The 17,016-nt window shown below is 44.4% G+C and overlaps 1 protein-coding gene across 4 annotated transcripts in view; it reads right to left on the bottom strand.

Moving 5' to 3' along the window:
* WIPF3 (WAS/WASL interacting protein family member 3) overlaps positions 1-17,016 on the bottom strand; it is a 91,633-nt gene that overhangs the window by 17,281 nt on the left and 57,336 nt on the right. For all 4 annotated transcript variants that reach the window (XM_081283923.1, XM_081283920.1, XM_081283922.1 and 1 more), the window contains 5 exons: positions 9,810-9,942; positions 7,355-7,486; positions 3,492-4,241; positions 1,572-1,721; positions 682-783 (listed from right to left, as the gene is read on the bottom strand). In XM_081283923.1, the coding sequence (XP_081140049.1) occupies positions 682-783; positions 1,572-1,721; positions 3,492-4,241; positions 7,355-7,486; positions 9,810-9,942 (1,267 nt within the window). The remainder of the gene's footprint in view (positions 1-681; positions 784-1,571; positions 1,722-3,491; positions 4,242-7,354; positions 7,487-9,809; positions 9,943-17,016) is intronic.

The raw sequence follows: 17,016 nt of genomic DNA on the forward strand, positions 1-17,016 counted from the left end.
CTCAGTCTCCTCCTCTCTTCTCAGGGCTGAACAGGTGAGCTGAGTTAAAGCCTCTCTTGGAGTCTGACCACACTGTTCAATCAGCAGGAGGTCTTCTCCTGGCTGAGTCTCAACCTAGACTGTACACCAGAATCACCTGGCAGCTCTCAAATATAGTGACATCTGGGTCCCACCCTGGATATTTTGATGAGAGGCAGTGTGGAGTTCAGGATTTTTAAAAGCTCCTAGGTCATTCCAGTAGGTAGCCAGCTATGGTTGAGAACCATTGGCCTAAGGATATTTTCCATTGCATGATTTGTCAGAATTCTGAATTGGGGGGAATTGTATTTCTTTCCCAGTTCAGTCCCTGTATCCCATTTCAGTGTTGTTTGGGGGCGTTTAGCTCCCTAGCCAAAAGTCCCAGGAGAAAAGGGATATGTGGTAAATTTAGGCATCCAAATCTGATGCCAGTTAACCCTGGTGTTGTGTAAAAAACAAAAATAAAAACAAAATCTCCAAATGAACTCTTATGTGCAAGAACAAATACATGTTCTGATTAGGTATGAACACACTGTATCCTTGCAGCAGGACAGTAACATCATGACGTCATCCTTCAGGCAGTCTCTGGTCAATCAATGCACACGGAGCACCTACTTTAGGAGTGTCAGGAAAAGCCAGAAGTCTTGTCAAGGTAGTACTTACTTCGGGGGACCTTGCTGGGGTAAATCTTCTGGCATGGTTTGTATTCATCCGGAGGGGGAAAGTCTTCCACAGAATGGAACGTGAATTTAGACTCAAAGTCATCTGCACATGTGGGAAATGGTACAGTTTAGTTGGGTTACAGGCAGGCCCCAAGTTGGATTGCTCCAGGAGAACACACGTCACTCTAAGCAAATGCACTGTGTTCTGCTTGCCTGCTCTGTGCAAAGGTGTTGATGGAAGGGCTATTCCCCCCAAGACATCCATCCACCTTTCAAGTTTTACTGCTTGGCTGGGAGGAGGGAAAGTAGAGTGAGATCAGCAGTGATTTCCCATCACCCACCAAACTGACTCCAACCAACATCTTAAGGAAGCTCCTAAGGGGGCAGAAATGAGCTCCTGGGGAGAGAAGAGGAGTGGTCCTGTCTCCCTTTCCTGGGCTGACTCCTGCCTTTGAGCTGGGTCTTGTGTCTGACCATAGCCTAGCACACAGAAGGGGGGCAGTGGTGTTGCAATCACATCCAACTCCAGGTGCCTTTAACTTCCTACCTCCATAGTTTTGCTCCAATTGTCCCCCTACCTCGTGGGCCTTCCACCCACTCCTTGCCCTCATCCAAATCACTCTGGTCTCTCTGGCACTCTGGTCTCTCAGTCTCCATGGAGATAGACAGACATACACACAAAGAGAGAATTTAAATGCTGGTTTTCTTTCTGTTCTCTAATCTGAGTCAGAAGTCTAAGAGTAGGCCCTGGAACTATCCAGAAAGTGGTGAAAGAAACCCTATTTCACAGGCCCTGTAGGCTGTCCTATATTTGTGTGAGCCCACAGTTCACTGGGGTCAGGGGAAATCACTTCCTCACTGGCACCAGCCCCCAGGTGTGCACCTGCTTACCGGTGATGTGCACACTTCCATTCCTCAGCTGACCTCCAGGCTGCTGGGTGGGGGTCCAGGCAGGGTTCTGCTGGCTCTTGCTTGAAAGCTCTGTGGTGGGTGATCTTGCAGGAGGTGCTGGAGGTGGATTTAGCTTTCCCCCACTGGTCCCTTATGGGGAAGATGACAGGGTATTCAGAGTTAGGAATGGGGACAGTGATGTTACTGTCATTATTCCTACTTGTCAGAGTTAAAAAAAAAAAAAAGTCAAGATAAAACAAAACAAAAAACCCAAGTAACTGGCATCTGATTACACAGGAGTGTGTAGGGAACCCAGGATCTGAACTCAAATCTCTCCAAATCCAAGACATGTTTTTCTTCCCACTCCACCATAGACATTTAAAACCACAGATACCAGAGGGGCTCACCATTCTCAATGCTAGGCCTTTTGGTGACCAGTCAGTCAAAAGAAGAAAGACTAAAACCTTATCTCTTCTGATCAACAGTCTTAAAAATATCCTTGCCCTTTGTGCTAGGAATTCTCTCTTAGTAATCTATCCTCTAAAAAATATCCAAAATAGGGCTGAGGTTGTGGCTCAGTGGTAGAGTGCTTGCTTTGCTCGTGTGAACCACTGGGTTTGTTCGTCAGCACCACATAAGAAAAAAAATTAATTAAAAAAATAAAAAATATCCAAAGTATAGACTAAAATCCTACACTGTTATTCATAATAACAAAAACAGGGAATCAACTTAAATGTATGTACCCATTATCATTTTAATTTACTTATACATTTTAATAATTTGACAAAACTGCTTTTAATATAGTATTAAATAAAAATACAAAATTGTAAGTACAAAGTGGTATTAAGCATGTAAATGTACATGTATTCAGAAAAAAATGAAAATGACATCCAAATGACAGTTTTCATCTCTAAGCGATATTATTTCTATTTGCTCCACAATAAGCTGGCATTGTTTTTAATTTAAGGAAATACATTTAAGAAACTCTCTGCATCAAAAGATTTACTGACAGAAAAAAAAAATATATGCATGAATATGTGTGTGTGGGGAGTTGTATATGTGTTAATTGTGTATGTATATGGGTGTGTGTATGGAGTATGCATTTATTAGGATGTTTTTGTGTAAGGTTGAGAGAGGGCGTGTAGTTGTGTTTGAGTTGTGTGTGTAAATGCAGGTGTGTGTGGATGTGTGGTGGTACCCTTTGTGTGGAAAGGCGTCAACAGTGCATGAAGTCTACCACTACAGGGACCAGTGAAGTAAGTCATGAGCCATCAACACTCAATTCACAATCCTCTCTGCTCTGTACTGAAGAATTATTTTTGCTTTTTGGCTAAAGATACAGGCCCTGTTTTCTCCAGTCAGCTGAGAACCTGCCAAAAGGCAGAATGTGAATCCAATCTGCTGAGGGCCAGTGAAGATTCAGGCTGGGAGCCAGACTGGAATAACTCAGGAGAAGACTAAACCAGAGACCTGGGTTGGAGAAACAAGCCCCTCCCGAGGAGTAGATCTGTCCATAGTAAAAACAAAACTCTTCTCTAGAGCTCACTTGCTATTCCCTGTTCCAAGCACAACACATACAAGGCCTCCATCTTTACAACAACCCCAGGAGGTAGAAAGATTGCTGTCCTCATCTTACAGAGAAGGACGCACAGACAGCTAAGTGGTTGGCCAGGGTCCCAGCCAGTGATGGCAAGAGGATCATGGCCAGAATCCCTCTCTTACCTTCTGCAGGATCTGGGACAAGTTTCCCAGTCCCCCTGGCCCTTGGTTTGCGTCTCTAAAATGAAAACTTCCAATAATAAAGTCCCATAGAGGGACAAGGTTCTACCCAGAGGCACTGAGTAGCCCTGGACTAAAACAAGATTCTGAGATTGGAGCCATCCCACGGTTCACAGGGCTAGGCAGACTGGGCTGCTTTACCTGGGCCTCTGCAGATCCTCCTCTTCTGTAGGAGCGGCTGAGGTCCCAGAGGGCCAGGTGGTGCGGGCAAGCCCTGCGCGCTCGCCTTCTGCTGTTGGGCCTGGAAGCTGGGGGACTTGGGGGGCAGCGGGGGAGGGGTTTCGCTGCTGTTGTTAGCGCTGGGCACGGGAGGCGCTGGCACTGAAGCCCTGGGCGAACAGGAAGCATACAGGGGGAGTGGGGGCGGCGGAGGGGGCGGCGGCGGCGGGGCGGGAGGCTCTGGCACCTCTTGCGCGGGGCTGGCGGGCTCCTCATTGAGTCCTGGATACCCACAGGGTGGGAGGAGAGGGAGCGGGGGCGGGATGGGCGGGAGGTGCAAGGGGGCCAGCTGAGGCCTCACTGCCTTGTCACAGAGTAGGGAGGCCGGGGGCAGAGGGGGTGGGGTCGGAGGAAGCGGCGGAGGTGGAGGCGGAGGAGGGCAGGGGACAGTGGGTGCAATGGCAGGAGAGCTCCCTTTGGTCGGTAGGCCAGGTGGGGAAACCAGCGAGGCCTTGGTGGGGGAAGACGGTGGTAGAGGTGGAGGTAGGGGCGGAGGAGGTGGAGGTGGGGCGGGCACATTGGGGCGAGGAGGGACTATCCTGGCAGCGCCTTGGGCCTCAGAGGCATTGCCTAGCCTGGGAGATGCAGGGGGGTTAAGTGGGCCACTAATGGTTTTGGTGGGAAGCCGGGGAGAAGGCGCTCGTGAACCAGGGGCCTGCCCTGTCTTGCCACCTAGAAATGAAACAAATTCTGGGTTAGCTCAACAACAACAGAGAAAGGAAGAAGCTAAAGCGAGTGGGTGGCACTTGGGACCAGCTGGATGAGCGCCAAGGTCCTTCTGAGCATCAAGGAGCTGTCCTTCCAGACAAGCCTAGGTCAGACCCTAATCTTACTATTCTGTTCTCACCTGCCAATAGCCTTCTCAAGTCCAGCCCAGGACTCAGGACTGCTCTTACCTGTGCCCTTCCTCATCTCAAGACCCCTCACATTCATTCACCATTACCTGCCAGGTGCAGTTGGCCTTATGCTCTAGTTTGGATCCTTAGGTATACCAAGCCCAAACACCTGGCTAGGGAGGTTTTCCTCACTTCTAGCATTTTATGAACAAGGACATCCTTTGTTTCTATATTGCAAACATAAAATTCATGATTCCCTGAATACATAAGGGAAATCAGCAGGGAAACACTTATCCTCCACATTCCAGGTCCAATGACCTTGAACCTCCTAGTTACATGGCCTCTAGAAGTTCAAAGCCTTCTTTCCCAAAAACTTACTCTAATTTTCAAAGGGCTGGCTTTTTCCTGATCTCTGAATTTCTCATCCTCTATGTGTCTCCTTCATCATATCATTTTTTAAAAAATATTTATTTTTTAGTTGTAGTTGGACACAGTACTTTTATTTTATTTATTTATTTTCATGTGGTGCTGAGTATGGAACCCAGGGCCTCATACATGCTAGGCAAGCGCTCTACGGCTGAGCTACAACCCCAGCCCAACCACATCATTGAAATCCAATAACTCTTAAACTCAGGGGTAACAACAAATTGCTCCTTTGTGTTTGGTGAACTTTATGGAGGACTGGGGTCAACATGGGGTCCTTGGAGGGAGCTCTGACTCTTGATATAACCTTGCACCACAGTGCTGATTTCTTCTTCCCCCTCCCTTGCCTCTTGCTAAGGAGAAAAAAATTTCCTCTTCCTGCTTAATGAAGTTCTGCAATCATTGTTTAAATATGATTTCAAGAGAGGTCACTGTCAGAGGAAATGTCACTCTCCTTTCAGAAGGCATATTCAAATAGTTATTCCAAATTTAGTCCTCCCTTAAAGGAGTTCTGGGGAACACACTTTCTCCTATTTCACTATCCCTATATTTTATATGGCAATATGTGGAAAACACTTGAAAAAATGCTTGCTTCTCACACATACAACTTCCTGGGTGCTGCAGCATAGGGGCAGCTTTTGTTTTAGATTATAAACCCCAGTGTCTATTGAGGGGTTCTGGAGCTTTTCATCCCATATGAATCTCCAGTGTTTCCCAAAATGGGTACAAATCATTCCTGAAGGACTTGATGTCAAAAGCCAGGCCAAAGGCATAGAAGTGCCTCTGGGGGAAGAAGATCAGTGGGCAGGAGTACGGTGTCTGGGTTTTTGCACTGGTGGCCCTCTGGCTATGATGTGATAGTCATCTGGGCGATACTATTAGAGCTTGGTTGTTCTTAAGGCAGGTGGTGATGTCATCCCTCTATTGAAGATTTTCTTTGAGGAGATTCTGGAAGACATATCTTTATTGTGAGGAATTAACTTTCAGGGGCCAGAACAGCTGGCTGCCTATGCCCAGGAGTAGAAAGCCCCTACCTGGTCTTTCCAGGGACAAGATCTATATTTTATATGATGTCTAGGTCAGGGATCAGCACAGAAAATCCAGCCTAAAAGTTCTGAAACCTCTTCCCATAGTTTACAGAGATGATGACAGAAAACCCAGGCAGCTCCCTAAATAAGTCAGGGTCTACCTAGATGCCCAGTTGCCAAGTGAAATTTAAAAGAATCATAAATTTAAAAAGCAGAACAGAGCCTACTCTTGAATAACCAATCCAAACTTTTTAAATGATTGAAAACATCGTGAATCCAAGATTCAAAAACCCTGAAAGTGAGTCTGTTAAGAGTACAAAAATCCTCTGCTTCCTGCTCACATGGTGGAAGATCAGGTACCAGGAATATTTGGAGCCTGACAGTCGCTGGGTCAGTGATATCCCTGGAGTTTATTCATCTTGTTGGCTAAAGAGCACAATAGTAGGAAAACACTTTTTTTTTCTTATGTGAGATATATATATATATATATATATATATATATATATATATATATATGCCCAATTTGAACGCAAAAGTTTTAGAACATCCATTGCCCGCTAAAGCACACTTAACTGCAATGGACTGATTGTAATAATGGCCTCAATTACCCTCTCATGCCTAATTCTGTAATCTTTGAATATGATTGACTATTAACATAACCTTTTTATATGATTGAATATGATATCAAGAGATGAAGTCTATTTCCACATCTTTGTCACTTGCTTTGGATGTGATAGGAATTAACACTTCCTAGCCTTCCAAGTTACTTCTCAGTAGCTTCCAAGACTAAGCCTCAAGGGACTTTATACACCTCTTCCTTTTATTTTGGAGCCTTGCCACCACCATGATAACAAGCCCTTGAGCAGCCTGCTGGAGACTGAGAGACCACGTGAACCTGAGGTGAATCAAGCCAGTGGTTACAGCTGAGCCTCAGAGACAGGAAAAACAGAAGAAATCTAAGATAAAGGAAAGCCACCTACCTAATCTGCAGGTTTGCAGATGCTGAGGGAGTAGAGCTGAGATCATTCCACATTGCTAACCCACAGAATTATAGGCTAAATAATAAATGGTCATTTAAAACTCTTAAGTTTCTGTGTTCTGTTATATCGCAACACCTAATTGATACAATGAATGAAAACCATTACAACTCATGCATCTCTAGTGAGTCCATAGTGATGTCATTATGATGATCTATTATGATTTACATCTTCTGTCTGGGCAACCATTACACCAATGCTAAATAATACAAATTGCTCTTCAATTATTAATTGAATAATTTAGTTAGGATGATGATTTGAAAGATTCCTCATGAACAGTTCTGTGCTTTAGAAACTTCCAGTGTTTAAGTTTCCAAATACATGATCTCTAATATGACTGTTTATAAAACACATGTTCCTGGGCACATGTGGAACCAACTGGGCACATGTGGATTGCCCAGTTGGTTCCACGAGTTAAGGAGATTTAGACTATGATGTAGCTAGTCCAAACTTTTCCTTACCTGCTACATCCCTCTGGCCTGCTGGTCGCAACACAGGAAAGCCACCAGCGAAGAGATCTCCCAGGACTGGGGGTGTGTTTCCTCCTCGGGAGTTGGCAGAGCCTCCCCCTTCTTTGTTGCTTGCTTTCGAACCTTCAAAGAGAAGAGCAAGTGGTGAAGATGTGTGAGCAGAGCCGAGCAGTTCCTTCTCACTCTGAGGTCTGACACCGTCTCAACAGTGTCCCATTGTCCTCTTTCCAGTGTCGCCCTTGCACTCAGCATCTTCCCCAGGTGCCCTCTGCCTTGATACTCCGCAGACTCATGTGCCTACATATGTCTGCTGCCCTCTCCAGCCCTGTCACAGAGCTAACCATTTGTGGCTAACCACCTGAAAATTGACCAAACAAAGGGACCTGAATACTACCCATTTGCTGGATGCTGATGGGGAATCAGCAGTACACTGCAAATTAGAAAACCTGAACACGGCAGGTGTAGGGTTGGTTGTATTCGAAGCTTGGCACTGGAAAGACTAGACAAAGAAAACCTATGGATTTGATTCGGTGCACCATCTTAACTTGCTGTCCACAGGGGGTTGACCAGAACTACAAGCAGGAAGTGAAGGTCTGCATGATTTCTGCTTCAGAATTTTCCTTCCCCTGGGTTCTCAGACACTGGGCCCACCCTATGATTCCCTAAACTTCTTCTTCTGTATAAAAGGAAGCCTGAAAGCTTGGGCATCACTAACTCCAGACTTTGAGATGTGTGTGATTGCAGAACCTGAGAAGATATTCAGCGGAGGCAAAAATCACTGGCACAATGTATTTATAGCCTAAAGCTATTATGCAGGGAGAAGTTAGGACACAGTGCCCACTGGTGGCTGAAAGTAGACAGATTATTCTGAGTATTAACATACATTACTTACTGGAGTCAATACAAAGTGGGTGTTCCAACAAAATGGATTAATTTGCTAATTGAGCTTAACCAAGTAGACAGTGGGTCTAAATGGAAACTAATTTAAATTACAATCAATGTTGAAAACGCTTTTTTAAAAAACGTATCTTTGGCTGGGCATGGTGGCACATGCCTGTAATCCCAACTTCTCAGGAGGCTGAGGCAGGAGGATCGTGTGTTCAAAGCCAGCCTCAGCAAAAGTGAGGTGATACACAACTCATTGAGTCCCTGTCTCTAAATAATTAAATACACAATAGGGCTGGAGATGTGGCTCAGTGGTTGAGTGCCCCTGAGTTCAATCTCCAGTACTGCCCCCCTCAAAAAAAATGTCTTTGTGTGTTATCATATGAGATACAGTTATGTTTTTCGGACTAGCTTTAGGACCATCATGCATATCATTGCAAAATATATAAAGACCCAATACCTTACATTATTAAATAATTTAATCTTCCATAATCTGAACACTACCCCACCCCAGAAAAAAGAGCAGGTATTATTATCTCCTTCATTTTGCAGATGAGCTAACTGAGCCTCAAAGAAGTTCCCTGGGGGTTGGGGTGTATAGGGGTGTAGTTCAGTGGTAGAGCCTGTGTTTCATTCCTAGTACCAAAACAAAAAACAACAACAACAACAAAAAACAACAAAAGGCCCCTTGATTTGCCTTGTGGCAGAAGCAGAATTCAATGTGAATTACCTGACCTGCACAGGCTCCTGTTATGTTCTGGAAGACAGAAGGTTGCAGTCATATGATCTTGTGAGACAGAATTTTGAACACATCTTTTTCCTTGTGAAAAACAAAAACTCCAGTTGGGAGCTTTGTCGTCTATAGTTAAGTTTGAGGACTATGTTGACACAGGGTAAGGGATCTTTATGTTACCCCATGATGGACACACAAAATGTGGTACACCCATAAGATGAAACTGTGTGAGAGGGCTGAAGTACTGACACATACTGTATTATGGATGGAGCTTGAAAATGCTGGCCTGAGAGAAGCCAGTCACCAAAAGGCCACAGAGGACATGATTCCATTCCTATGAAATAACCAGAATAAGCTCATCCATAGAGACAGAAAGTAGGTTAGTGGCTGCCAGGGGCTGGGCTGGGAGGAATGGAGTGACTGTTAATGAGTGCGGGATTTTCTTTTTGGGGTAATAAAAATGTTCTGGAACTGGATAGAGGGAATGGTTCCAACAACATTGTGGATATAGTAAATGCCGCTAAAGGTTTTAAAATGGTAAAATTGGTAAATTGTGTTATATGTATTTTATACAATGAATAAAAAAGTTAAACCACCAGGGGGTTTTTGCTTTGTTTTGTTTTTTTAACTTTTAGCCTTTGAAAAGTGATGGAAGATGCACTCTAAAACATCTCACTCTCTTGCCCATCTGCCTGTCCACTGAGCAGGTCTGAGATGGCCTGGTGTGTCCTTCGTCACAAATGCAACCCAGCCAGGGGACTGTGGCTGGGGCCTGCCCTGTGCCCCTGCCCTGGGCTTGTGGTAGGCCTGATTGAACTGCTTGCTTACTTTCGATTTGTGGGGCACTGCGGTCATTGATTTGTGTGACTTTTCGCAGGCGAGTTCCTTGCTGGATATCAGCCAACAGGGCACTCCGACCTTTCGGATCTGGCTTCCTCAAGCCTGAAGTGTCAGTGCTGACCTGTAAAAGAAGAAGAGGTTTGACTATAATTGCATGTAACATTCACAGAGGAGCAGAATGGCCTGACTGCTGGGAGCTCTCCTACTTCCATACCCCCTCCCCAAAGCTGACCTCGTCCAGCTATCACTGGAGACTGCCTCAGCCCCGCCCACACCTCTCTTCCTGAAGCCTAGAATGGACTCTGTCTTTTAGAAGCCTCAAGCCAAGTGTCCATCTTGTGCATAAAGTCCTGGAGGCCTCAAGGAGCCCTCAATCATAGCCCCTTTCCCCCCTTCCTGGTAAGCTGCACCCACACACTTGGGCTTCCATCTGTGCGTCCCTACCTCCTGCTTCCAGGTTCTGAATGATCACTCTGCCTGGTGTCCCTAGGTTACCCCTGGACCAAATCCTAGACTGCCCCTACCTTGTGGATGGGAGATGCTCCTGCGCCATTTGGCTCTAGACTACTCTGAGCAGTACTGAGGTGTTGCTCAGTCCTTTGGTGGTCACATCCTTCCAAGGTTAGGGCCCAGGTGGCCCATCATGGGCCTGTTATGTCTCTTAACTGAAGCCAATTTGGATTCTGGGAGCCGGTTTTGAGGGAAGTGATAGCAATCTTCATGTGATTTTTGGAGCAGAGAGAAGAACTGCGGGGTTCCACAGAAACTGGGGCCCAGAAGGTTCAGAGAAAGGTGGGGCAGGGCTATAGTGACTGAGTGACTGATAGCTCTGTGCCTGGATATGTCACATCAGTCTTCACGAATCCTTGTGAGTTTCAAGAGACCTTGTCCTCCTTTTCACAGAGGAAGAAACTGAGTCTATGAAATCATCTCTTGGAGGTCACGGGATTGGGATTCAACTCTAAATGGGCTGAATCCTGAAGGCCACATACTTTTTACTTTGCCACACCAGTGATCAAGGTCACATGCCATCTTGAGTTTATGTGTCCTAGAGACTGCTGAAATGCTTCATAAGTATCTCAGCAAGAACAACTTTGTCCTAATTCTGCAAGTAGTCCTGAGATCCAACTACTTTCCTTCCAGATAAAAGGTGTGGGAGGTTGGCAAAAGGGGAGGGAGAGGCTGCACTGGAAGACACAGCCATGGAGATTCGCTGCACTTAGGACATTAATGCCATGCGACGTTAGAGACCATTAAACCTTTTTCAAGGCAAGAAATACTTCCTAGTCCCTACTGAAGAAAAGACTATGTTTCTTTGGGTTTCAGTTTAAATATTATCATTTTGGAGTCTTTTCTGCTCCCAAATTTAAATAAGATCATGAACTCTTCTGTCTTAGAGTGTTATATTTCATTTTCCTCTGTCACATTTATCAGGGCATACAAGTTTATAGTTATCTTTCCATGGTTCTGGCTATGAGTTTTATGTTCGTTAACCCCAAGGACTCTCTATTAGTATATCCTCAAAGAGTAGAACAGGACCTGGCCTCAGATAGGTTCAATAACTATTTTCTGTGCAGATGAATGAATACAGGCGTGAACTACACTTAGGAGGTGTAAGACATTGTCCTTGCTCTCAAGGGCATGCACATGTGCCCAGGTCATGGACACACAGGGAGTTTAGCCAACCTATTACACAATAGAGCACCCACTGAGTCCCATAGACAGGAAGACCACAGAGGGTTCAGATATGGCCACATGTATGAGCCCAGCAGTCTTCAGGGAAGGATGTGAGACCTAGGAGGGCCCCTGACATGTACCTGGAATTTATAAATCCTTGCTATCACTATTTTCTCTCCAACAAAGGGCAAATCAGGTTTGCTGACTAGAAACTCAGGGGCCCTGTCGTGTCTCAGACTAGAAGTGAAGGCCACTGTGGTTTGGGCTTAAATGTGCTGAGTCCATATTTTCACTGGCTGACTAAGCTCAGGTTATGAATCTTATGCTGGCTTTGACAGGTACGAGCTTCACTGTCTGGATCTTATTTCCTACAAACATGATTTTTGAGATGGGCTTATGAACGACGATGGTCATTAAGGCACCGGTAAGCAAGTGGCCCAACCCTAATTGGTTGGCTAGATTTAGATATACACATAGATGTGTATACTATGAATATCTAACTGCACACAGAGAGCAGGATATTTCCCATACAACATGTTCTAAAAATACCCTCTAAAACCATTGATGTCAGAAGTCATTTTGCACTGCAAAGTTTTAAGATTTTTAAACTCTCCTTTCATTTTATTTATAAGTAAGGGATCAACAGAAATACTAAAACCCTTGCCAAGAGGGTATTAATTTTTTTGGTATAAATTTGGTATTACAATCTTATGTGTATTATGGTCAGGGACACAGGAGAGGAAGTGCTTCATCAATTTCTTCCTGGGCATAAGATAAACAGCAGTGAGTTACAATGATATTCATGGCCCAACTCAGGTCAGGGTTTATAAGGCACATTTTTCCATTTAAAGAAGCACCTGGAATGCAGAGAAAACCCTACCTGTCACTACCCCTGGGAGAGGGGTCCCCTCATCCAACTCACCCTCAATTTCCTATTTATTACCACAATGCACTGCACTTCCTGACCTTGCCTATCCCAGGTGTTGCAGGTTAGGGCTATGAATTACACGGAGTGGCAATAATGATTTTTATTTTAATACCTACTTAGCACATGCATCAATAAAATCCCTGATGATGCTATATGACTGATTTGTTAATAAATATGTTCTACATTGTGGCAGGAAATGAGGATCAGGACACCAAGAACTGGCAGCAACACTTTATTAGTAGCACCAGAGCCCAGAGGGATAATTCCCAAAGTCTGAGCCCTGAGTACAGCATGGTTTTTACTCTGGTATATAAGCAAGTTTTGTTTACTTTTTTTTAAATGTGGTGCTGGGGATTAAACCCAGGGCCTCATGCATTCGAGGCAAGTGCTCTGCCACTGAGCTACAACCTCAGCCCCTTATAAGCAAGTTTTGGGTACATCAAGGCAAGGGAGTTGGTGCAATTCTATTGGAGGGTGCAGTCTACATTTTGTAAATGGGTGTAAGCTTGTCAACAGCCTAGGGACTCTTAGCTCATACACATTGGGGACTTTTACTGCACTAAGGGGATTGTTCTGTCCCTGTTGCTTTGTCTCCTGCTTCTGCTGCTGTGGTTTTCTGTGACAGGTACCCGCTAGCCGCTGCAAGCTTCTATGGTTAAATGTCACTGTGTAGAGCTGCTGTGGGTCAGCATGCAAAACCACAGCCTGGCAGCTCTTAAACTGCTAAAGTCACCATTTTGCTCCACCACAACATCAGCAGAAGCACATGGCAAGTCATATTACCTTTACACCATCAGTTCAGATCTGCCCTAAATTTAACATTCCTTCTCCTTTACTTCTAGTTTTTTCCTGTTCCAGTGTCTGCTTTGGTGATTGTCCTCTAGAGGGCTCCCCCTCACCTGGTATCCTTCCACCCTCTCCTCTCAAGTGAGGCACAGAAGAATTATGAACTGCGTAACTAAGGCGTCCATATATATCTAGACTTAATAGGTTTTCTACAAGAGGATGTATTCATTCTCACATTGAAGATCATAGTACCAAATGAGAGTTGTTCTTACTCCATCCTTAATATTTATCCATAATTTCCTTTTCAAAAAAATCTTCTACAACTCTAAGAATTTCTTGTTACTATGGTTACGGGATGCAGTAACAGGAGGGAAGATTCCTGGCTGTTTTATTCTATGCAAATCCTGATCGCTGGTAACTATACTAAAAATATCATAAAGGGAAAGAAAGCCACGCCTGGACAATTTTCCCACTGCAACTATTTACACCAAAAAACAAAAACAAGCCATCATTTCAAAGATAACTAATGTTAACAACATTATTGAGTATGAAGATCGACTGGGTTCCACATGAAGCTTTAGTTCACTCAGTTTCCCTACAACAAGCTTCAAAAGCAATAGCCCAGGATCCGAAAAGATGCAAAATATGCACATTAGCTCATCCCCTACGGTGTAAAGATGGAAAACCTGAAGTGAGCCAGTAAGAAGACTAGAGGCACGGAAATCGAAAGACGGCACTAACAGAGCCAAGGGTCGGATGAAATTGGTGAGGGGCCTTTCTTCTTATCTTGATAAGTTATAAGGTCTTCGCATTTATAAGGGCTTGTCATTCCAACAAATGAGTCAGCCATGATACTGTTTGAAATGCACGTTCCCTGTTATTTGCCACCTTGCCACCATATGCCATTCCTGCATCTGTCTGATCCTGGTTTTTGTGACAAATGCTAATAAAAATCTAGCCAGTTGACCCAAATCAAGAGGTTATTGCTCTCAAAGATGATCTAAACCCAGTCAGCCTAACACGGTTTCAGTCTCGCAGTCTCCGTGGTGGCTGTTAAACTAACAGCAGTGCCCGGTTTCCTGGCACGTGGCCTGCTCATCACCCAGCCCTCAGCCTACCCCTTCTCCCACTTGACACAGACTGGTGTCCGCAGCCAGGGCACTTGCAGTTCATTCCCAAGTCTGAATCACAAGAACATGCCAGAATGGCAGAGTCTCCTGCCTGCTGCTACCGTCTTTATGTAGAACACAGGGAACCCAGGATCCAGAATAGAGATTGAAATATTTTCAGAAAAAAAAAAATGAACTCTCTTGTGTTGGGCCTGACAGGATGTTCCCTGTGTCCCAAATGTGCAGAAGTCAAGCTGTTCAAGAATGAGGCATATTGGGATCTGACAGTTCTGTGTCTCATTTTTAGAACTTCAAATTGCAATTCAAATCCATGAGCAAAAAGAATGAACCCTTTAACCTCCTTTTCTAAAGCCTGATGTCTTAAACCAAAGTGTCTACAGGCCCGTGAGTAGAGCTACCTCATGCTGTGTTGCTTCTCTTATCTGTAGGTAAAGCAGAATTAGGAGCTTTTCACTGGGGCTGCAGGCTGTAGGTGAGTCTGATCCTGTTCTTTACACCTATGCAAAAAAAAAAAAAAAAAAAAAAAAGCCCACCAATCAAGTTTATCTCAACCTCTGGCACAACTTGGATTGTTATGTGTGGCACAACCTCCTTGCTATCTCGTTCCCAGCAGCCAGCCCATTCCAAACTCCAGTTTGTTTTTCCTGAGTGATTTCTCTGGAATCTGGCCCCTTTTCTCCATCCCCGTGATGCTGCCTTAAGGAAGCCCACCAATCCCTCTGCAGTCCACCACCTGCTCTTCCTGCCTCTTGTCTTGCCCTCCTCCACAGCAGCCAGAGTGATCCTTTTAAGGGACATGTCATTTATTGTGTCACTCTTTGCTGGCTCCCCACTGCTCTGAGGAACTCCTTCAAATCCCCTCATGCTGCATAGGCCTTTGGTCCCACACTTTCCATTTTACACTGGAGTTCACCTATAGAACTTGGCTTGAGCAAGCTGTGATCTTTGCTCTTTTCACACTTATCTCTTGGCAGTCTTCCAAGGAGTTGGTGGATCCAGAAAGGCCAGGTAAGAGCCCTGTCTGTGCTCTGGGAGGAACTCTTGCCCCCAGCAGAGCATCTGCTCTCTGGGTCACGTCACTCCACTCATGCCCTGCAATGGCTTTCCACCTCACTCAGAATAGCACAAGCAAAGTCCTCCTTAATGTCACTGGCTGGACTTGACCCCCATTTCCTCTTGCTACCCTGCATTTACCTATGAATGATAGCATTTTTTCAACTAGTGTTATAAACTAGTGTTATAAAGAGTTTGGCGATCCTTTTCTAGATACAAACTACACTTATGGTGATAAATTTCATCACTTATTTTTAGCAATTTAAATTCCAATATGAGTTCAAGGTCCCTTCAATAGGGAATAATTAGAAAAGTAGGAGAATAAATGTCAGGGATGAGAAGAGTAGAAATGAAGGAGTGTGGCAAGAGAGGGATTTGAGATGTATATACAATGCCAGCAAGGCCAGGTTTAGAGGCAGGGATTAGATATTCAACTATGGCAGAGCTACAGATTCAGAAAGGCAATAAACATGTAGGTGGTGGGTTGGATACCAGACAAAAACACGTCTTTAAATTCATGTGGTGGTTGTTAGTTTTAAATGATAAAATGAATTTATAAATAGTTCATGGAGACTTCTGGAGAGAGGGGACTTGAATGACGGTTAATAGAAATCAGGAGAAAACTACTTAGTTATTGATGTAACCTAATAATATTTAAGATATGAGTGTTGACTGGGCCAGGGGCCGTAGGGGTTAGACTGCCAGGATCTTGTTCTCAGAGAGTATATGTACATATGTGTGTACGAATGTGTATGTGTGCTATTCCATATGTGTGTGTTTATATGGTATATAGACATATACACATTTATATATATTCGTGGGTATATATAGGTTTGTGTGTGTGTGTGTGTGTGTGTTTTATAATTTATTTTCTAGATCCAAGCTTCTTAGCTGGCCTCTAAAACTAGAATCTCAATCCACCTTTGAGATTACCTTCAGAGGGTCATCTTTAAAGCACTAATCACCTGATTTCCCTTCACAAAATGCCCTTGTGGCTCTCCACTCTTAACTGAAAGGAGGAATCCAGTCAGGCTGCCCCAGGTAGCCTTCCCAGGCTGTGATAGGCCTCCATTCTAGATTGTTCCAGTGTTTCTTGTTTCCTGCTTTGCAGCTTGTGCTCAGGCTCCTGTCTCTTCTGGGAATGCCCTCACCATAGCCCTGCCATATTTCACAAACCTTTTACCTCCCTTGTAAGCTACACAGCAAGAACAGTTTACGAAGACTTTTTTTTTTTTTAATTTCCTCAATTAGACTTTTCCTACTGCCAAAGCACATGATTTGTAACTTTCTATGACACTATTTATATCTTGTCCAATATTACAACCTTTACATATTTGTCTCTTGTTTTTGAGAGTAGGATCTAAGCCACTTTCTATTACGAAGGAAGACAGCTTTTCTTTTATTTTTTTTCTTTTTTTAACTACATGAGCAATCTATCTGTATTTGTTGACGTGAATTCCATGTAGGCCTTAACCCTGGATCTTTGGCTCTGACAACCCACAGCTCCAACACAACATGCAGGTGTGGGAGGAGAAGCTGCTGTCCTGGGAGGGCATCTCACAGCCCAGGTTCTTCCAGATGGTCCTCTCACTTTCTATTCCTTGGCCACTCTATCCCTGCA

This window comes from Spermophilus citellus (genome assembly GCF_964194105.1).
Source record: "Spermophilus citellus genome assembly, chromosome: 3".
Lineage (NCBI taxonomy): Eukaryota > Metazoa > Chordata > Mammalia > Rodentia > Sciuridae > Spermophilus > Spermophilus citellus.